At 40.9% G+C, this 23,099-nt stretch overlaps 1 protein-coding gene across 6 annotated transcripts in view; it reads right to left on the reverse strand.

Moving 5' to 3' along the window:
- The window catches only part of ANKS1A (ankyrin repeat and sterile alpha motif domain containing 1A), a 296,375-nt gene that overhangs the window by 124,259 nt on the left and 149,017 nt on the right, over positions 1 to 23,099 (reverse strand). For 5 of the 6 annotated variants that reach the window (XM_057494084.1, XM_057494081.1, XM_057494083.1 and 2 more), the window contains exons 2-9: positions 14,937 to 15,017; positions 13,051 to 13,207; positions 11,095 to 11,157; positions 4,430 to 4,726; positions 3,578 to 3,653; positions 3,191 to 3,292; positions 3,014 to 3,115; positions 1,125 to 1,321 (exon numbers count right to left, since the gene is read on the reverse strand). In XM_057494084.1, the coding sequence (XP_057350067.1) occupies positions 1,125 to 1,321; positions 3,014 to 3,115; positions 3,191 to 3,292; positions 3,578 to 3,653; positions 4,430 to 4,726; positions 11,095 to 11,157; positions 13,051 to 13,207; positions 14,937 to 15,017 (1,075 nt within the window). The remainder of the gene's footprint in view (positions 1 to 1,124; positions 1,322 to 3,013; positions 3,116 to 3,190; positions 3,293 to 3,577; positions 3,654 to 4,429; positions 4,727 to 11,094; positions 11,158 to 13,050; positions 13,208 to 14,936; positions 15,018 to 23,099) is intronic. The other variant, XM_057494082.1, reaches the window with a different exon arrangement.

Consider the following 23,099-nt stretch of genomic DNA (forward strand, 5'->3'; position numbering starts at 1 on the left):
GCTTTCATCACCCGCAAGGAGTTTTATCACAGGCCTTGATAATACCCACTCTGGTGGGCTCCGACAAGCTGGGAGGCCCTTTCAAAATCCATATTGAAATGATGGGACTATTCAGGGCAGGGCAAGGAGCCTAACACAAAAGAACACCAAGAAACATTAGGCCATTCCCAGGGCACACCTGAAATCCCAAGGATTCCCTAGCAGCCAAAGGATCGTCAAAACGTCTAAAGTCAGATTCAGACCAAAAGTCAAGGCCAGCCTCTGCAACAGGAAGAAATAATATACACCTGAAAATATGCCTCAAGGTAGAATTATCATAGGGATCCTGATAGAGCAACAGCCAATTTCATAAAAGTAATAGTATTCAAAACCTAAAATTATTGTGCCTGGCAATGAAGGAAGAAGGTCACTGACCACGGATTCAGGTCTAGGTTCACAGGAAAGCCTGGGGGAGAAAAAGGGAGTAAGGAGTGTTAGGGACACTGTACAAGACTGGAAGTAGAAGCAAGTCCTAGAGAAAGCAGCAGGAAGATGAGAAGGTAGACCTTGAGAAGGAGAAATTCAGGGTTGTTCTTATCCCATTATTCCAATAGCTGGAGGGGTAATAATTGGGAAAAATAGGAATGCCACATACATATGATACCTTACTAAGCCTTCCTACCACCTGGCTGAACACAGAAGTTGTCCCAAAACAGTAACTCAGAGTAAATGGAAGATGAGAATGTCTTCAGGGTGGACAGGAACTTACTTCAATGAGCACTTTTACTGTTGGAACTACTCTCCAGAGAGAAAACAAACAATATATAAAAAAGACCCCAAAGATAGAAGCAGCACTACATTTAAATAGAAATAAAATACTTTAATTTGCTCTAAGGCCAAAAACTAACAGAAAGATACAAATAGGTTATACTGAAATTGGAAAAACTGAAATTCTACCTCAATGTAATCTGTATAGTTTTAAACACTGAGCAAGTGGGAGATGTGGTAGAGAGAGAGCAGGGGGAGCAGGATCCAGGCTTCTGAAAAGTGAGCTGGCACTAGCGGTCACACTCTCCCCAGTGCCACCCCTGAAGCACAGTCTGACAAGATGCCCCACAGGCTGTTGAGGGCCCCAGGTCACATACAGGCCTCACTCCAGCAGCTTTCACTCCTGTTGCCTCGGCCTCCTTGTTCATAGAGTCTCGGTCCGAGGATCGCCCACTGGCCATGCTGTCCAACGAATGGCAGGAGACAGCACTGTACAGTGTCTCATAGACACCCTCCTCTTCAGCATTTGTGTCAAAATCGATGACCAGTTCAGTCACTGCTTTCTCCACATCACCTGAGGAGGAGGTTAGAGGGCAATGGAGTAAACGAAAGGAGAGCATGACCTCGGATTTCCAACCACTGCAATAACCCAAAGCCCCTTCAGCAACCTGAACTTGACAAACACTAGCCCAGAGCAAGAAAATAAATGACTGCTTTGCTCTACAGATAGGAACAAATACAGCTGACCCTTGAACAACAGAGATTTGAACTGTGAGGATCCACTTTCACAGATTTTTTTCAATAAATATATTGGGAAATTTTTTGAGATCTGTGAGAATTTGAAAAAGCATTCTTTTCTCCAGCTTACTTTATTTTAAGAATACAGTATATAATACATATAACATGCAAAATACATGTTAATCAACTGTTTATGTTATTGGTAAGGCTTTTAGTCAACAGTATGCTATTAGTTAAGTTTTAGAGGAGCCAAAAGCTATACACAGATTTTCACCTGCACAGGGGGTCAGCACCCTTAACCCCAGTGAGGTTCAATGGTCAACTGTACAGAGAGTTTTAGCTGCTCTTTGTACCCTGAGTTTTAAAGAGATTTTTCTCTAATTGAATTGTAAAACCCTTGACATATATAAGGGATATCTCCCAAGACCTTTATGAATTCCCAAATACCCTGATACCATGATAGCATAAATTTAAACCATAAAATGTAGCAAAGTTTAACTGAAAAACTTAAGTAATCCTTAAAATTCTTAGTAAGAACCTCCATGTCCTTACACAAAATAGAGGATGGTGCAGCCTTTCTGAGATGGAGGCACTATGTAGCTGGTAGGTTCACTCGCTAGATAACTGTGAGCTTCACAGTACCTGGGATCCAAATTTGACTCTACAAAATTACCAACTGTTACAGACTAGGGATCTCTGATCTCTTGCAGATAGTCAAAACTGTAACTGTAAAATCCTTGAAAGCTGAGAGTTCAGTGAACTACTAATCCTATTACTTGTAGATTATGAGATTAAGAAAAAAAAGTGCAAGTGGTGGGGGGGTGGGGTAAGGGAGACAAGAACTCCACAGTAAAGACTAGTTGAGCACCCTTTAACCTAACACCTCTGCTCTCCTCTGAAAAATCCCTTTCCCTTTTTAGTACCTGACTTTGTTCTGTTTCTCTGGCCTTCCTTATTTTGATTTGTATCTGGTGGAAGGTGCCAGTCAATATTTTGTCTTTCTCAGACCCAAAATGCTGCTCAATAAATCTGAAAAGGTGGATCCTGGCTAATTACTGAGAGGCTGGACTGCTTAAGCTAGCACCCAGGCCACATTTGTTGATCAAATGATGTTTTACCAAAATCTGCCATATACAACTCTACCAAACAGATGACACTCATTAAATATTTACTGTGGGCCAGCTATGCTCAAAGCACTATAGTGTGTGTTAGAAAAAGAACATCAAGAGATTTGAATTCCTCATGAGATCATGCTGCCTACCTCATATCTCGGAATAGATCTCATAAAGCTAACTGAAAAAGCAAAGAATAAACTAGGAAAGAAGATGTCCATAGTCAAAGGCCTAGGCTATGTTCAATAGAACTTCATATAGTAATCAGAAAAAATGAATTTGATTATGAACTTATTAGGTCCTCCCAACCCCCTTGAAATTATTATTTAAATTAATATTTTCCATTCTGTCAAAGAACATACAACTCTTTTCAAGCTGAGGGCCCCTTAACTAGCAGAGAAGAGCCACCTACTTACCCTGAGACTTCTGGGATATGGAGTCCATATTGGAGATGAGTGGTGGCTGGGGTGTGGGGGGTTTATCTACCTCTTTTGCGCTTCTTTTTCCAGTCATGTGATCTACATGGACAGACAAAGAAAGCTGCACCAAATACAAAGGCCTTGGTTTGCCCCAGCAGGGGGATGAACTGATACCTTCAATGAGTGCTGCTATCTGCTGGCTCTTTTGAGAAGGCAGTTCCCGGACAGTGTCTAGGGCAGTCAGTCCACGGTTATCTTTGATGTTGACATCAATTCCTAGAAAGGCACACCAGGTGGACAAGGGGAATGAGCATTTTCAAGTCAGCCTCAAGAGGGTCAAATTCCAAGACTCCCAAATGCTCCCAGCAGCACAACCAACATTTTTCATCCAAAGTCATTTAATCAGCTATTTAAGAATAATCCATACACTTGCAATCAACCAGTGGAAATGTACATACATTGGATTCAAATGCAGCCAACAAAAATCTCCCTCTGGGGAGGCTAGGGGGACAATCCCAACCCTGGCATGCTGTTTAGACAAGAGCGCTGCCAACCTCTCACCTGCAGCCAGCAGGATTTGAACCACATCGGTCTTGCCAAACAAAGCAGCCTCATGCAAAGCACTGCCCTTCTCCGTCTGGAAAGCAAACGAGAGCGCAGAGCACGATGTCATCAAAACAGTGACCAGGTTTGGCGTGGCTTCACACGGCAAATGGGACATAGACAGGAAGGGACGGGAAAATAAACCACACAAAGTCCTCTCTCACTCTCTTTCCCACTTTTCTCATCTGGATTCCAAAACCACTATAGTGGCCTGTACATCAAGGGTATTTGATATGCTGCCAGCAGGCCACACATGAATAACTGCACAGTTACTCTTGGGGTCACCTATTGGTCAAATGCCTCAAAAGTCCATCTTCTTGGGTGGAAGGAATACTAAGAAGAAAAGGCCTTGCTTTTTCCCTTGGAAAAAAAACACCTAAACTTCAAATGTGGTTTGGTCAATGCAAAGCTTTAGGAATGGCCATTCATCTGAACGCATAAAGTGTTAAAGCAAAATGTTAAGCCTCCTGTCAGCAATATCAAGTTGATGGGACTTTGGAGGTGCTAAATGGTGGCAGTGGGAACATATGTACAGGAAGATAATGAAACTTTTCTAATTTCAAGAGATAGTCCACAAGCACATCTTTTCAGGATTTAATGATGATAAATATTACTCTGAAAAGAAACAAAAAATAGACTGGAGGAGTTTGTCTCTAGAATTTCACATTAAAATGTGTCAATGAATGAAAGCATCTGACATGTGATGTGAAACGTGCTAAGTAAGAACACAGCCCAGCAGTATGGCACTACTTGTGCCTTTTCCAAAATGACTAAATCCCTTGAGCCTGGGAGGTATATCCATCCCCCTACCTGGTAGTTGCTATCCATGCCTGCATCCAGGAGCACCTGGACCACAGCTTTGTGGCCATTCCTTGCTGCCAGGTGCAGAGGGGTGTGCTTCTTAGTGTTGCAGCTCAAGAGGTTGGGGTGTGCATTTAGGAGCATCTTCACCACCTCCAGTCTCCCATACAATGCAGCCAGGTCCAGAGGTGTCTCAAATTTGTTGTTGCGCATAGTGGGGTCTGTTAGCTCCTCTAAGAGGACCTTCACCACCTCCGTGTGGCCATACTGTGCTGCACAATGGAGGGCCGTCTCGTTGTCATTGTTCTGAAGAGTTAACAAGCACATCACATCAGAAGGGTGCCTGGCAGACTGGTACATGCCTGGGATAATCACATGTAAAACCACTGAAATTTAAATGAAAAAAAATAGCAGCAATACTTGGAGACTAATAGAGGTAAGTCAAAATCCAGACACACTCCCCCACAAACAAGCCCAACTGCTACAATCAGCCGCATCTTGCCCCAGTGACTGCAAAAGGGAAGCAGTCCTCTCCCAACATTTGCCTTGCAGTCTCCTGTGTGCCACCAAGGAAGTGTCTCCAAATTGCAGAGAGTGAACTAGGGAATGTGGCAGACCTTGGGAAGAAGCCCTGGCACAGATGAATGCCAGTAATATCACTGCAACTGATTCATTTTAAACTTCAACTGGTTTTACAATTCATATTTAGTCAACCCTATGGTTCTGATTCTGTATTTGTTGACCATCCATTGATATACAACCTTTTTTCAAAGAGTTTGTCATATGCAAAGCTTCTTGCATGCAAATCAATCAGCCAACAATGAAAGTAACAGAGCAGAGCACCAAAAATCACTCTCAAGGTATCAGCCAACAGCCATTTCCAGGGGAGGAGGCACATGAGCTCAGTTACAGAGGAACATGGGACCCTGATGCTGACCTGTGCCTACTCCAGGAGCCTGCACCAATCAATGCATGCAGAATCAGCAGCACAGGTAAGTGTTTCTTATGTGTGAAAGATTCAGACACTGGGATGTTTTGTTTGAGAGGTGCAAAATACTCAAAATTGTAACAAGGCCATCAATTCAAATTCACAACTCCATGGTTCTTTAATACCAATTTTGTTTCAAACTAAAGGTAGAACCTGGGGTAAAATGGGAGAAGTTTATGCTTTATCAACCATCAGAAGCAAAACGTTAATCATTCCAATTATGTTCTTTCTTTTTTACTGACAATGTGTAATTAGAGTAGGAATAAAGTAGTTTCCATGACCCCTCCTTTTTTCAAGAAACAATTACATGGGAGATATTCTCCCACATGTGGGAAAATAATTCTCCCACATGATTTTGAGTTTCCTGAATTTATCCAGGAGGCTGCTGCTGCTTTGGGGAAACAAATCTTACAAGGGGTCTATCTGTCAAGTCAATATTGTGCACCTTTCAGTGGTCAAAGGTAAAAATGTTTCCATAATTGCTTTAATTCTATAATGACTGTTAAAAGTAACAGATTAGGAGTTACCCAAACATGCCTGCAATTCCATCTGCTTTTGATCTGGCATTTGACTGCTTCGTTTTTCCCAGCTACACCAAGTATACCAGAAAGATCCAGAACTGCTAGGAGCAAGGCCCAAAAAGGCCAGAATGGCAGCAAAGAAAATTTTAAAAATGAAATAAGGATAGAAAGGGTGGTAGCAGGACACATGCAAAGATAAATGCACAAAGATAAACACAAGAATCAGCACTAAGCTAAGCTCAAACACAGCTCAATGAGAGCAGCTGCTGAGAAAGAGCAGACAATCCTTCACTGGCTACAGAACACAGTAAGTTAGCAATGGCCTCCCAAGGATACAACTGGGCCCAAGGGACAAATTCCACATCAACCTAAAAGTCTGGAGGGAAGGGAACTGCTGGACAGAAAGCAAATTATTGGGGTTTCTCGTACTGTGCAAATCATACCCATTTGGCATGCCCATTTCTTAGTAACCTATGACATGGGTTCCCTGAGCAAACTTAGCACATCACTTCACTTTCTCATGATGAAAAAAAAAGACAGCTACATCAACAAAACTCAGAAGAGCTTTCTGTAGAGTGATCTTGGGGCAGAGTGGCAACCCAAAGAACATTCTCAGGGTTTTACATCTCAAGATTAGCATGACAGCAAGGGCCAAGAAAGATAATATATTCTTATAAACTCCAGTTCAGAAAAACTTATTTACCCTGAAGCAGATACTGCTATCTTTTTTATATCTAAGTTGTCTCCCAACAACCAAAATAACCTGTCCTTGATTTTGTAGAAAGTAGGCCATTAGAGTCTGAAGAACTATAAAATTCTCGACTATTCAGTAGTGGAAAAAAAAGTCTTATCCTTCTGTTTTTTTTGCTAGAACTAAGGCAGCTACCACAAAGCTGCCTTACTAAAGGCAAGGTCTTGATCACTACCAGGCAAATTTCCTGCCTATGTTAAAAATGGCCTAACTACATCTGCAGAATGTTATGCTCATATTCACAGTGTATGCAGCATCTTATTTATGTTTCAGTCTTGCCAGAAACGGTCTGGGAACTATAATACTCTTGAGTTTATGTCTGTGGTGACTACATCTCTCAACTACTGAACAAAGGCTATTGCAATGAGCTCTTACTACTGTTTCCCCTTTGAGCCTGTTAACTACCAGGGCAGGAAGTCACTATGTGTTGATTCCGGGACCCAGGGAGGGATTCCAAGGTGAGTACCACCTGGAAACCTTCTTACCTTCCAAATCATACCACAGGCTCACAAAACCTCAAAAGTTTCCAGAATCATATCCCTATGAATCTGGGCCAAAGAGGAGTGACATGAAATATCCCAGTTTTCCCCAAAGTCTTTGCACAAACTCTCCAGTTCTGCTCATCTTGAGACACACTTTCATTTTTCTGTGCTATGGTTAGTACCTCTAAGAAAAAAAGATCCCTATATCCTTTACAAAAGGAGACCCTATTCAATGTATAAATCCGTGTGTGTGTGCGCACGTATAAAATCCATGAACTCCAGGCATCAGAAAACCAAACAGAAACATTTCCATGCCTTTCTCCTCTTGTAACTATTCAAAACCATCATTTCCCTGCACTTAGATTATAGCCCAATTTGTACTCTTGTCCACTGTTGGACAGATATCTAAGTTACAAACACCTGGGCTACACTCAGCTCTCTGTAGCAAAAATGTTACAGGCTCTAGAAATATATCAAAATTGGAACAAAAGGACAAACCGAGTATACTGAGATTTAGGAGAAACATGAGAAACATGAAGAAGAGTTAAACTTATTCTGTAATGCTCTAGAAGGCAGAGCTCCAACCAATAAATAGATGGAAGGTTTAGAGGACAGATGTCAACCAAGCATAATAAATAAAAAAATCAGTGGAATCCAAAAAGAAAAAGAGGCTGCCAAGCAGTAATTCTGTTACTAGGAGAAATAAGCAAACAAAACAAGGGGTAGATGGCCCACCTTTCAGGTGACAGGATTCCTGCTCTGAGTGGAAAGTTGACTTAAGTCAGTGGTTCTCAAACTGGGTTCATTTTAGAATTACATGTGAGCTTAAAAAAGTAAATAATGCTAAGTCACACCCCAGAATTGCCAAGGTAGCACCTCAGATGGTAAATCCCAGGAAAACAATTATTAAAAAGCTTACCAACCTAGCAGGTACCAACTTAACCAAGCAATCATTCATCATCATTAAGAATGAGAAAAACTGACATCAGGTGCCTTGTAATGCGATGCGCATTTTGGCATTCCTGCCAAAAATATTTAACCTGAATCTAATCATGAGGAAATGCCAGACAAAATCAAGCTGAGGAACAGTCTACAAAACAACTGGGCTGTACTCTTTAAACTGCCAATGTCATGAAAGACTTTGAAAAGCTGGGGAATTGTTCCAGATGATGTATGATCCTGAATTGGATCCTGGTTCAGAAAAAAATTTTGCTCAAAGGACATTATTGAGACAATTGGTGAAATCTGAACATGTATTATAAATTAGATAATAGTATTGTATCAATGTTGAGTATTCTGAATTTGATAATTGTACTGTGGTTATACAAATCAATGTCCTTGTTCTTAGGAAGTAAATGCATAGTAAGTACTTGGAGTTAAAGGGTCATGACTTAATCTCAAATAGTCTTCATCAACTACAATAATTACATAGAGATAGACAAGAGTGCACACAGATGTGACAAAATATTAAAACCAGTGAATCTCAGAGAAGAGTGTAATGCAGTTCACTGTATTATTCTTGTAACTTCCTGTAAGTTGGAAGCTCTTCCAAAAGAAAAAGTTATATACAAACTTGCTAGGTGGTTCTGATGCAACCAGACAAGCTAGCTGATCAGCATGTGGAGAGAACTGTCTAGATAACTAACTTCCAGGTCTCCTCCAGCTCTAAAACTAGGAATTACTTTTAAGTGTACAAAACAATAGATCTATCCTAAAACTAATGTGACTGTTGCTTATCTTATGATATTCAGACTAAGTTGTTTTAAAATTACTTTAAATAAACAATTTTGATAGTTCCACCTTAGCCAAGGATTGGTTTATGCTGACTTGCTGAAAAAGGAAAGGCTCCATATGTTGAAGAAGAAGATGAAAGCTCATGAAAACCACCTCCACTCCCAGGAAAGGCAGCTGAGACTTTTAAATTTCTACAGGTACCTGATAGGACTTGGTATGCAAATATACTTTGGCAAAAGAATTCCTAGACACAAGCCAGGTCAATAAAAACCCAACAAGACAGGATAAAACTAGGGAGGCTAGATTCAAATCAGTTCAAGTTAGCATTCTTAGCAAAACCCAGCAGCTTTATCCCTTAATGCAGTTGCCACCATTGGGTCTTTGGTGGGTTGGAGGGGTGGGAGTGGGGAGGCAAAGGGCAGTATTTACAAAGAAAGAAGTATGGTTTTATTCCATCTAATTTTCCTTTATGTGTGCAAAATTAAGGGAAAGGAAAATGTGCTCTCAGAAACCGAAGTCTTTCCTTTAATTAGAGCTTTAAAAGCTAACTAAACTAACCAAGTGGGAAAACAGTCACTTCAAGGTGGGTCCCCACAAAACAAAACCCTGAACAGACAATTGAGCCACGTGTCATGAAGCTTTGCCCACTAGTAACAAAGAACAAATTCCAAAATGCTGTTGCAGAAATACCACCTTCTATATACCTTTTAAAATTAGGATCTAAAGTATTACTAGTTATCAGACATTTTTACTGTATTACCTTATTTAAACTTCTAAACAATCCAGCAAGGTAGATGGTATACCCACTTTATGGATGAGGAAACTGAAGCTCGGAGAAATTAACTTGTTCAAGTCAGTAAAAACAGTACGGGACAGCACAAAAATCACTCAGGTCTGGCCTAAGACTAACTGTGAGAGCCTTTTCTCTACCACACTACTTCCAAACAAAAGAAGAAAACTAAGATGGAACATCTTCCTATTGAAGATTAGAAAACAAAATTTCAAGAGTGGGACAAAACAAAGCCAATGTGCTTCCCTACCCCAGATCAAATGCTTCCCTACCACTGAGGCCCAAGAGCTGAATACAATCTTCCATACAGCCTGCCTAGGTTCAGCTCACAGGGAGCTTCATTTGCTAAATCAGTATTTCTCACAGAAAAACATCAAATATCTGCCTTGTGTTTGGAAACATATGGAAGTACCTTATGTTTCCCTTCCCTGCTGTATTCAGAGTAAATGAAAAGTAGCTAAAGTGAATAATGCAGTGACTCAACTCAACTGTAGATTGTTGCCAAAAAGCAAACCTCATCTGAATGAAAATTTGGATCAAAAACAGCAGGTGAGAGTTTGGAGGAAGAAGCTAACACCATCAGTGAATCCACAAGTTCTGCCTCCTGATATGGGGAGGGCCTGAGGGGCCATAAGGGTTAGTGGGGCTGGGCTCTTCAGCATCAGGCCTATCAGATCTATACTTGCACCAGCCTCACAGGGAGGGAGATTCAAAGCAAGAGCCCTGCTAGGTCCTGCAACTTCATTTCCAATTTCAGAGCCCTCTGACCAGGGAGGGAGAGAAGCTAATGGCTGGGAAGAAAGGACTGAAGCTTCAAAGCCCCAGGCAGAAATGTGTAAGCTCATGGTCAAGGAAATGAGAGGTGATCGTAAGCAACAGCTTTTAAGAGTAAAATGGAATCGCCCATGCCCCTTTCCCCACACCTCCACCACAAGCTATTGAAAATCAGATTCCATTTCAAGAAACATAGAGAAAGCAGACTAAGTGAACTTTTTAAAAATCCAGGAAGTACAATTTAATCCTTTTTCTGTGCATATTTAAAAGTAAGCTAATTTGACATCTTTTAAGTGATTTTTAAAAATTTAAATAGCTTCAGAAATCACTACAGTAGATTATGCATATAATATGATCCCTTCTATTTCCCCATTTCTGAGTTTTTCAGACATTCCAGAAAAAGCATCCAACCTTCCCAGAGTTAGTGTGGGTTTTATAAACAAAAACAAAACCCACTGAAGCTGCATTTGCCCATTCCCAGACAAGCCAAAAAGCAGGTGGGCCGGGCGGAAGCGACAACAGTCAGGGTGATGAGGAGAAGCCTGAGTGGACAAGAGTAGAAGCCAGAGAGGACCAAAGAGAAAGTGCAGCTTGGAGAGATGATGCAGAGAAATCCTGGCAGCTAAGTACACACCTTGGCATTGATATAAGGGTCAAAGGGGCCGTACTTTTTCAGTTCTTTGATCTCAAGAGCATTCTATAAAAAGGAGAGGAAAAGAGAATGTGATGATAAAAATGGATGGAATATATCAAAGCAATGCACAGCCCCTAGGGGACCCAGCACTAGAACAACTTGGATCTGCCCTCTGCATGCTCAAAAGTTAGTTAATGGGGAAAACAACCTCTAGGGTACAGAACCATTACCCCCTCTTATCCAAGCGTCCAACTGGAACCACATTAGTGGTTTTTAAATAAATCAGTGTAATACTTGTTAACTACAACCCAGATCCATTAGGTTCTTCAAAGTATTAGAGACGTCTTGCCCAGCCCCTGCCCTACCCATCTGCCTGCCAGATAATCAAAGCACTGGGTTGGTGTCCCATCTATCAATCTATCAATGGATATTCCAGCAGGAGGCAGCTGTGAGCAGGACAAGCTAGCACACTCAAGTGGCTCAACAATCCAAGCAGCTGTGTTCCGAGGCAAGAGTGAGCAAAGACAGGATTAGAAATGGTTGCTGAAAATGTTTTAAATGAGAAGGACTTTAATAGGTGCCTAGTTTTTTTTTTAACATTGAGGGATATCAGTTAAAAGCAAAATTCCTTAAAATTTCCTACAGATAAAGAAATTACAATCCCTTTAATCAGGAGTAAAATTGCATTTAGATTCTAAAGGGGAAATTTTCATTCCTAATGTTATAAACCAAACATCCTCATTGATGATTCTGAATGTTGCTCACCTATCAAAAATACAGCCTGAAGGGGAAAGGAAAGCTGATTAACATCTGTACATACACAATCTCCAAACTGAGAGATTTGGGAGCACTGCTTTATTAACTTTCTCACACCTCAGAGTGAAGCTGGCATTCTCTGAATCAAAATGATGCTCTTAACAGCTCACTGACAATATGCATGGTCTTGTTGATAGCTGGACTTGCAAGAATAAGTTCCAATTTTTTAGGAATAATCCTGATCTAATTAATCCTACAGGTAATTTAACAATCCCCTCTCAGCAAAGTCACCAGGAAAACAGTTCTGAGCTTACTCAGAAAGAGCAGCATTTCTCTCATTCAAACAACTAAGAAAAGTACTTGCTTCAGCACAGAGCAGAGAAAATGCCTTGTCATATAGGGAAAGCCCATCTCCTCTCTGATGGACACACAATTTCAAATTCAAACTACAGGGAATTGTAGTTTATGAAAGACTTGTGTAGAATTTGCATAACTCAAGTGTAAATTTTCCAAAGAAATAAATGTAAAGAAGAGGAGGTACAGTCTCAGTACCTATATCAATGACCATTGTAAGGTATTTTTACTCAAAATATACCTTTTTTGTTTTCTAAGAATTATGTCTGCTTTGTCAATGCATGCATGGTCAGTCTTAAATTAACACAAGAAGACACCACGTAAATGATGTTCATTCTGTTGGTTCACCTCTGACCTTCACTCACATGTTTTTGTGAGCTCATTTTCAGCACGAGCATGATTACTTCCACTTCTGCAAGTTCTGATGTATGTAAAACAACTGCACAGTGCACATATGCTGACATATAATGGGAATATTTCTGTTTATCAGCTAAAGTTGGGTTGCCATGTCAATGGCATAAGCACATTTTATAATTAATTAGACCCATCAGTTTGAAATGGACTCAAAGCAATTTTGCAGCATTATTTCAAATTCTGCACATGAGGCAGTTATATCTCTATTATAGTACTATTCCACATATGCATGATTCAAATGCATATACAATGCATCCTCATGGCATATGATTTTCCTGATGCTCTAAAGAGGAGTAGTGCTGAGAGGAGGGGAATCACTCTTAGGGCATGGAAGAGCTGGTTCCCTGAGATTTCAGCCATGGGGTAAGACCGTACTGGGGCTGCCAAGGTCTGGCTGTAGCTCAATGGAAGAAAGCTTCCCTTCCTTCAGACCTGTTCATTGACTCTGGTGTGTGAGGGCCCTTGATGGATGAGCAACCGCACTATCTGAGCATCTCCTTTCCAGGCTGCCAAATGCAGAGGGTAACAGCCTTTACAATCAGCCACGTTGGTCAGCGCATCGTTCCTCAGAAGAACCTCAACCACATCCCTAGAAGGCAAAAATCAACCATGAGTTTGCAGAAGTTAGCTCTTTATGTTTGTATAGCACAACACCCTTGCACAGACATTCTTCATTTATTTGGCTCCCCTATCTACCTGAGCTCATTACCCAGTCTCTTCCTTTTATTCCATGAGCTACTTGTACAGCTGTTGATAAGCAGCTGAACCATCCTGAGCCACATTTCACTGACTCATCACCTCCCTGTTAATCCAGGCTTTCTAGATAATCCATCTATTTTCCATTTTTCTGAAAATGTCTGGTCCCCTTGTCTAAATCTTACAATGTTTTCTTGTTTGTGATATTTAAACAGCATTCAGGGGTAAAATATACATACAAGTAGTCATGCAAAACAAATACCATTATTCACCACATTCAGAGCATTTAGTGATGTGGGAGCTTCAGCGGTCAGGTAGAGCAGAACTAAAGTTTTGCACACATAAGCCAGATACATATGGTCTCATTTGATACATCCAAAAAGAAGGACTTGGCTTTCTTTTTGGTGATATTACTAAAGTAGATACAAGTGTGCAATTATCCCCAATACACATGAGGTCAAAGAAAATCCCCACTGTAAATAAAAACACCATCTGCAGATGAACTTGGCTACAAATTACAGTCATTTAAGTTCAAGATTCACTTTAATCCAGGTTACCCCACTATTTAAGTGGGGCGGGGTCTCTACAGATTTCTTGTTGACTTTGTCTAAAATGGCTGTAAAAAAAAAACATAATGATCACATTCAATCTATTTTAGAAAAGTCTAATGTATAAGGAAGCAATCATCACCTCTTTCCAGCACATAAGAGTCAATTAGGCTGGGCCAAATGTTGCACAAGCAATATAGAGTACCAGAAGGTGGTGAGAGCCCTGCCCCTTGCTCAGAAAAATCTAAAATGGTTTCAATAATCCCTCCTCATAAAAACTAAATTTCTGCTCATCTTGCATGGTATTATGCCTCAAACTCTCTTTAACACCCTCCATTCTGTTAAACTCTGGTTTCTATTCTTCCCCATTCTGGCAAATTTACTTACTGTACTCCACAACCATGCCTGCCTCTTCACTGAGCCATCACATTCTCCCTTACCTGGAGGGCAGCACCCTTTATGCTGTCAAATCATTTAAACCCATGCCACCTTCTCTCCAACTACCCCTCAAAGCACACCTTCTCCGGAAAACTTTCCACTCAAACCCCACCCAATTCTCAATAAACTATACTTAATTAAATAAGCAATACTATTTGCATTTTTTCTCCTTTAATATGGTTCTTTTTGTCTAAAAAGCCAATTTTATGAGGAGAGAATGGCAATCAAAAGAGTAAATAAACAACTACTTTAACAGAAGGGATGTTTCTCATAATCATCTAATTGCCCTTTCAGTTTACAAAGGGGCTGGTTAAGATTATCCAGCCCCTATATGACCTGGCTGCCCCACATCTAATCTTCATATTCAGATCACTGTGTGGCACTGTGCCATTTCAAATGGGAATAGGACAAACAAAAGAAAAGGTAAAACTTAACCTTCGTTCAAGTTTTTTTGGGGGTGGGGTGGGGAAGAATGTTTAAATTATACACTAATAATAATTCTGGATGGGCTGAATTTAGTTTGTTTTTTGCTGCTCCTCAGTGCCACTGCTTAGTAATCCTATATAGGAACCAAAAAGAAAATCTGAAGGCCTGGGTTTTGAAGGGTGTGCAGGAATGTAGCACATTTATACTCACTTATGACCATTCAGAGCAGCATGATGCAGAGGTGTGTACCCAGTGCTGTCAACACAGTTCACATTTGGCCCTCTCCAGATGCTATAGAGGAAAAAGAAAGACTGAAGTCACAGATCATATCCAGAGACAGCTAGCTGCCTGGAAAATAATTCTGTGTAGTGTTTAACTAAACCAGTTACTTCTACATGACTCCTGACAAAGGACAGCAGCTATTTACCACAGAAATGTAAGCACCAGGGTACACAATGATTTGCTGAACAAGGAGTCAAGTGTCAAGACAAGTATCATCATTTAAGAGCTTGTTCTTCTGTACCCTTCTCATCTGTAACTACGTTATTCACCCAATCTGGGACTTGTGCCTCTGAACACTCCCAGGATTGAAAGAACAGCTCACTGAAAGGTCATCAATGTATCAGTGAACCAAACCACTCACAGTAACAGGTATTGAACACCCAGTGCTATGCTGGTGACTGAAGGCTTGAGAGAGATCTCAGCACAGACCTACAGATACTAAAGACATTTCAATCAGCAAGGTTCAGGATCAAAGAACCCACATTAATAAAAACATCAGGATACATGTGTTAAGATGCAAAGACAACTGGTCTTTTCTTTTCAAATGTCTTATTGATAATAAGAGGAATAACAAAGTGAATCTACAGTTTGGGTGCCTTATTTGAATCAGAAATACCAGAGTAGGAAGGCCAAAATATCATCTTATGTAATCTTCAAAGCCTTAATTCTTATTTCTGTTCCACACCTTACTGCCTTGGCCAGAGCTTCTAAAAAATATTTTAGAAGTAGAGGGTAGCTTTATTTTGTCCTTGGTTTTAATGAGAATGCCTCTAATGTTGTTGGCAGTTGGTTTGAAGTAAATGCTCTACAAAATGTAAAGGAAGTATCTTATTTTTTCCTTAAAAAATGTTATTATAAATAGCTATTCAATTTAAATGCATTTTCTGCATCTATGGAGACAATCATAATTTTTCACATTTAACCAACTAATATGTTGTTATCAGTAGGTTTCTTAATATTGAGCCATTCTTTTATTGCTAGGATAAACCTGATTTGGCCATTATCCACTGTGGCCACCTTGGTGAGCTGAACTTGGGAGTATCTACTTGAGACGGCTTTACTTAGGATTTCACATGTGCATTTGTGAATAAGGTTGGTCTAAGGTTTTCATTTCTTGTGTTATTGCAACTGGATGGTATCAGTTTTAGGTTTGGGACACAGATCAGCTGGGTAGCTATCTACTCATTTCTGCATCCAGGAATCATTGACATAGAGAACTACAATTATAAAGAACCACCAGTGAAACCATCTGGGCCCAGAGCCTTTAGAAGCAGCATTATTTATAATAATGAAATTTTGGAAATAGCCCTAAAGTCCATCAATAGAGAAATTATGGTAAACTAAGGAACAGACACAGAGCAGAACATCATATTTACTTCACCATTTATACTGTTATGCAATAAAATTATAATATAAGGTGAAGAAGAAAAAAACCAAGAGTTGCTAATACTGTATATAGAAAGAATCTGTGAGGAAAATTTGTCAGGATAGTGCATTGAGTGTACAAGTTTATTTCATCTCCTGTCTAAAGCTCTATGGAGTAACAGAAATGAGTTCCAGCTTACATCACAGATAGACAGACAGACAGGTAGATTCAGCCCAAGAAAACATAGGCATTTGCTTTGAGCCAGCACTTCCACTTCCAGGCAACTATCCAGCAGAAACACGTGTACACATGCAGAAAGACACATGCTTGTACTGGTCTGCTTCACCGTAAGAGTAAAACGTGAAAACTTTACGTCCATCAATAGGTGAGCAGTTAAACTCCAAGTACACCCATAAAATGAATTTACATAACTATTAACAACAAAGGAAAGGAAAGAAAACATCTTGGGCCTATATGTCCTGACAGGGAAAGATTTCCCAAGACATATTGTGTTATGAGTAACTGGAAAAAAAAAAAAGGAAGTCATTGTGTAACACACAAAAATATGAGCCTCTGTTTCATAAGTGTGCCTGTACACACACACACACACATTATGGATGATGGTGGGAAGAATGGCCCCCCCAGGTGTTGCTGGTAGTTACTTGTGAGGAAGAAAATGTATGTTGGAGAACACTGCAGAATGAAGTGAAAAGAGACTCTCATGTTCTGTTCTGTATTCTACCACACTGTTTAAAACACTTACAATGAGAATGTATTCACATAGTATTTTTATAGTAATGATTTTTAAAAAGAGGGAAAAGATCCTATATATAGGGGAAAAAGATCAAGATAAACATCAATGTTAATAATAAATGGTGACCTGGCAATGAGAATGTCTGTATGAGGCCTAAAATCTTAAGATGAATTTTAGTGAAAAGAGAGGATATACGTGCTTTGATATCTAGGTCATTTTTTCATTGTCAGTTAAGGATGTTGGTGTCATGATACCTGAGGTACATCTTGGTATCCCCATCCTCCATTAAGCTTGGGTTCCTATGGCACCTTCCAAACAGAGTTAAAAGCAATTATATTTCTTTGTCACACTTGTACAATGACCTTGTTTTCTAAACCAAAAATGATATGCCTGTGCCTGACAATGACAGAATGATGGAAAGTGAAATGGGTCAGGAAAACTTGGAAGATACAGTTTTCATGCTTGTTTTCAAATTGCCCAATAAGACAAAATATCACCATTCTATTATAAAATAGGTGACACTAAGAATTCAGAAACAAATTATTTCCCCAAAATCATAAACCAAATCAGTGGCAGATCCATTTATGGAGCTCTTGGCATTTGGCCAAACAAGAGCTTTATGATCTAACTGAGATGACAAGAGGAGGTGAAGATGCAGTAGGACAAGGCTTTAGTAAGTCAACAGCAAGATGACTGGAATAAACCAACAGGAGGTAGGAAAGAGGAAATACCAATACGAGTTAAAGCAGTGGGGAGCACAGGATACCAGCTTGTAGGACACCATCAGGAATCTGCTATTTCTTCAACCATCTCAATCCAGGTCCCAAAGTAACCTTAAAACTAAGATTTAAATCATCCTCACTTTTAACAAAAAGGTAGGAGTGAGAAAGCCCTCCATCATTTTCTTTCACCTCCATGTCTCTTGTTTAGAGGTGATTAAGTTTAGATATCCTATACCAGGCACTAAAACTCCCTCAAAACAATTAGAAAAGATAATAAAGATAAGGACTTTTCCACATAAAGCTGTAACATTTCTAACTAGTAAATGAGGATAGCAGGGATAGTGTAAAATACAGAGAAAACCAGGGGCCTTCTTTCTTTCTTTTTTTTTTTCAGGAGGCAACTTTTTAAAAATTATTATCACTTTTAAGTACATGCATAAATTTAACACTGAGCTAGCAGGGTAGTATATCTATGTAGCTTGGGGAGCTGTACTTAGCAAATAGAGAAAAATGATGTTTAATTAGTGGTATCCAGTCATTCCATGTAAATGGTATTTCAAGATGCTGGAAGACACTTAAAACGTCTTATAGAAATAATTTTGTGTTTCAACAGAAAAGCATGCTTGTCTAGAGGACACCCTCCAGCTGATCTGATTCTTGTCTTGGAGCTATTTTACAGTTCTGTAAGTTTTAGGCAAACTGATAGACGTGCGAATTCTAACCTGTCTGAGGTTTGACTGACCTTCCCAATTCTGTGGAACAAAGCCAGTTTGCTTCCATGTGCTTGAGAACCAAATCCATTCAAATCCCTCATTTTATAGTTAAGGAAATCCTTTAACATCCCTTCCTCCATGTAAATGTGTGCTTTGACTTTTCTTTCAAATCGGATTTAACATCCACCTGGTTTCCTCATTAATTAGTGAGTAGCATAAAATCTGTTAACACATGTCATTTTTAAATAATGTGTGAGCATCTTGATTTAGCTTTGTCTGAAAATTACCCTTTAAAAACTGGAATAAGTCTTCTTTTTATCTTATTTGCCATCTCTGCAGTAAAGATCACTAAGGAAAAGGTCCTCCAGGATCTGAATTCACATTCACATCACAATTTTCCAATTAGAAGCATCTAAAGTAATAAGGTTCCATCTTTGCGGTCATAAGTGTTTTTGTTTAGTTCGTGTAGCGTCAGGAAGCTGCTGGTCGTTTCTCTACTGTTACTTAAATTCCCGATCCACCTTTCTTACTGCCTTCCTTCTGTAGCCAACTGAATTGGTTATCACAATAGGTCTTAGGAGCCAAGCACAAAAGTAAATTTGGCTGGCGTCTTCCTCCTCACGGCCTCCCTCCCGCTCCCTTCAGGCTCCCTTCTTCCCTTCCCCCCACCTCCCCTCCCTTCCCTTCTTCTCCCTCTAGGCCCTCTGATCCCTCCTCCCCTTCTCTCCTCCTCCCAGATCCCCTTTTCCCCCTGCCCCCTCCCTCCCCTCTCCTGCTTTTCCCTCCCCCTTCTCCCCTCCCCTCACCTCCCTCTCTCTCCCTTCCCTTCCTCCATACCCCCTCCCTCCCCCACCTCCTCCCTTCCCCTACCCTTTCTGCTCCAGCCTTCCAGGAAGCCTCAGGGGGACTTCTTTCTAACCAACATTTCTTCTAAATGCCCATCCAAAAATTTCGGGGACTAGGGGATATAGTAAATAAAACCTAAATGAAAATGGAGAAATATAATTTATCTGCTTGGAATTTTAGCTTCAGACAGGATGGTAGTAACATCCCTCTCCACCCAAGTTTCTTCCTTCTTGGCAGCCCAAGAAAAGAGCTATTTACAGTCTAGGTCTTCCTCCCTATCACAGCCGTCCTTTTAGCTTTTTCTAAAACAGTGAGTACCAAAGGGCTGCTCACTAACAAACAAAAGCAGAATACAATGCACCAAGAGAAAACCAGGGGGGGAGAAAAAACAAAGAACAGTCCAGGAGATTCCTAAACAAAGTCTAAGCTATATAGTTCGTGCAAAAATGCAGTAACTGCCCCTGACTTAAAGGACAAGCCCTCAGACTAATCTTGATGGGACCTGGAGCAGTTCCAGCAATCCTGTATGAAGCAACTATAGAACCTACGTAAAGTGCTCAGCTCTGCAGTAGCAGACCTAACTTCAAAACCTGCCTCCACCACTTGTCAGTTGTGTGACCTTGGACAAATCACTTAATCCATCAATTCCCTTTCTGCATCTGTAAATTCTACTGTGATAGGTGAAGGGCCCCCACTCATAAGATGGCGAACTTCCTGCTTCTCTTCCCGGTCCTCGGTTCCCGCCCGCGCCACCTGAAGCCCAATCACCCCTCGCCCCCCTCCCAACAGCACCTAGCCAATAGCCACCAGCCCCGTAGAAATGACACCTCAATCAGCTCATGCCCCTTCCTATATAACCCAGCACCTTTCCCTAATAAAGTGGAATTCTCCGGTGAATTGCTGCTGTGTGTCGCTCCTTTCCTTTCAATAGGCTCCCCATAACTTAAATGACTCATGGAAACTAGAACTAAACTGAATTGAGCCAGTTTAATAGCAATAGGTTCAAAGGCCTGTGTCACAGCAACCCAACTGCATGGACATGATGCCAAAGCACAGCAAGGCTTGTCCTCTGTGCTCAGAAGTACTGTTACGAAAAATACTGAAAAAAAGCCTGGACTGGATCACCGACGGAAAAAACTAAGCAGCACTCAGAGGTCTTGGAGTGTTGAGGCTTTATTTCACACCGGGCTCAGAGGGGAGTAATCTCCCAAAAAGTCTGAGCCCCGAACACAGGAAAAGGGAGCAATTTATACCTTTCTGCTTCCTTATCTGTAACATTCCTACGTGCACAGCAAGCGAGCAGGCAAGGGGGAGGGAGTTTAGGGAGCGAACCTTGGGACTGGGTGCTCCGGAGCACAGGGAAACTAAGGGAGTTTTTTTTTTTTTTTTTTTGGGTTGAGGAGGGGGCGAGGCAGAGGTGAGCCACCTCCTAAATTACTGTCCTCCTAGTGTTGTTTATGTTGAGGAGGGAGGGGTGCGAGACAGAGTGGAGCCACCCGCTAGGTTGCTGTCCTTGTAAATTTTCCTTATCAGTACCTGTGCTTTGAGATGGTACCTGAAGACAATGAAGAGGTCAAGGAAGAATATAATTGATGAGACTCCTACCTCGAAGGCCTTTCTCCATTCATTTAAAAACTGACAAAATGTTGCGACCTGGCAGGCGGCAGTCTGGATCTGCAGGTATAGATGAATAAGAACAGACCACATAGACACAGTCCACTCTCTGCAGTGAGATAGGTGCTGAATGAGGTCCTGCTCATGGGGCTACTTGTGCATGTATACAAGAGATATGTGAAATGTGCCCTCTATGTGCCAAGCACTGTTCGAGAAGCTGGAGATGCAGAGAAAAGACAAAAGTATCTGCCTTTGTGGAGCTTGAATTCTAGGGGGAGAGTGAGTGAATAAGCAAATAAATATATACTGTGACGCCAGGTAGTGATAAATGCCACAGAAAAAGGAAGCAGATGAAGCAAAGTAAGGGGATAAAAGTGAAGGAACAAGGTGACCCTTTAAGGGAGGCACTTGAGAAAGACTCTTTAAGAAGGTGACCTCTGAGTGTGGGGTCACGGGGAAGACAGTGTAGCGCAGAGAAGACAAATAGTGACTGCGGCATCTTACTACACTGATGGACAGTGACTGCAATGGGGTATGGGGAGGACTCAATAATAAGGGTGAATGTAGTAACCACATTATTTTTCTTGTGAAACCTTCATAAGCGTGTATATCAAAGATACTTTAATAAAAAGAAAAAAGAAAGAAAATGGGTGGCAGACCTAAACAGGCATTTCTCCAAAGAAGAAATACAGATGGCCAACAGGTACTAATCATCAGGGAAATGCAAAGAAAAAGAAAAAGAAAGAAGAAGGTGGCCTCTGAGAAGAGAGCTAAGCAAAGGAATGGCAGTGTGGGTGTCGGAGGGGGACAGGTAGAGAAACATCAAATGCAAAAGCCCTGAGAAGGAACATGTGTGACATGTGGTGGGAGAGCAAGAAGGAGCATGGAGCTCTGCCTGTGAGGAGCAGGCTTACAAAGGTTACTGGGAGGGAGTTCAGTTCAACAAGTGTCCACTCAGCACCTACTGTGTGACAAGCTCTGGGGGAGATACAAAGTCCACACTGAAGGAAAAGGAAGCACTTGCTAAACAGGAGAAAAAGGCACAGCCTCTAAAGTCCAAACTGTGGCGATCAGACATTAAGTTTCTAAAAGGGAATCAGGTAGGGTTCCTTCTATCTGACTTAAAAGAGCCATCAACACCCATATTTAAATTTGTGTATCACTCTTGAGACCTAATAAAACTCAGGCAAAAACCTTGGGTAAAAGTGCTTAAGTCTCTGTGAAATCAAGTAAGAACAGTAGAAAATACACTGAGATACTTAATCTGTCCAACACAGAAAGTGGCCCAGCTCAAATGTCCCCTGATCCACAACACCATTCCTGGCTGCACAGGCTGCTATTATATCACCCCCCTCAGATATTCCAGATCATCTGTTGCACCTTCACCATGGCATTTACCATACTTGACCTTGAACCATAATTCTTTATGCTGCTCATTGTACAGTATATACACTTTAAGCCCTTTAGTGGAATCCATCCTGCTTCTAAGAGCATAGCACTATGCAAGGAATTGGTCCAGGACCACCAGGCTGCAACTCCTAACTTAGGTTTTTACCAACCTGCTATCCCTGTGTGACAAGGTCTCTCTGCAGTATACAATAAACCTGCTACTCCTGTATCCATTAAAAATGCCAACAATCTCTTGATGAGCCATATACGTGCATTTGAGATATCTGTATGTAAAACAAAGAGACAGAAGAACCTTAAGTTGGAACCAAAGTGCCCAGCTCACTTTCACATGTGACTAGTGTATGGGATAAAGTTGCAGGACCAAATTATTTCCTAAAGTGGCTCCTAGTTGGTAGTAATGGCATTTCAATGGACCATCAGAATAGCCAATCCAATTAAAAAACTGTTTAGACACACCCTTTCCTGTACCAGGGTCCTATGCAGTCTCCACCCATGAGTAGAGTAGGGAAGTCAGGCAAGAAGACAAACAACAATACTGTACAGTATGTGACATTCTGGGAAGGAATTATGCAAAGGGTAGCTCATGAAGAAATGGGGATAAGGGAGGCTTTGCAGAAGAGGAGATATTTGAGCTGAGCCTTAAAGCTTAGAAGGAAATCAGCCAGG

The sequence above is a fragment of the Manis pentadactyla genome, chromosome 16, assembly GCF_030020395.1.
Source record: "Manis pentadactyla isolate mManPen7 chromosome 16, mManPen7.hap1, whole genome shotgun sequence".
Lineage (NCBI taxonomy): Eukaryota > Metazoa > Chordata > Mammalia > Pholidota > Manidae > Manis > Manis pentadactyla.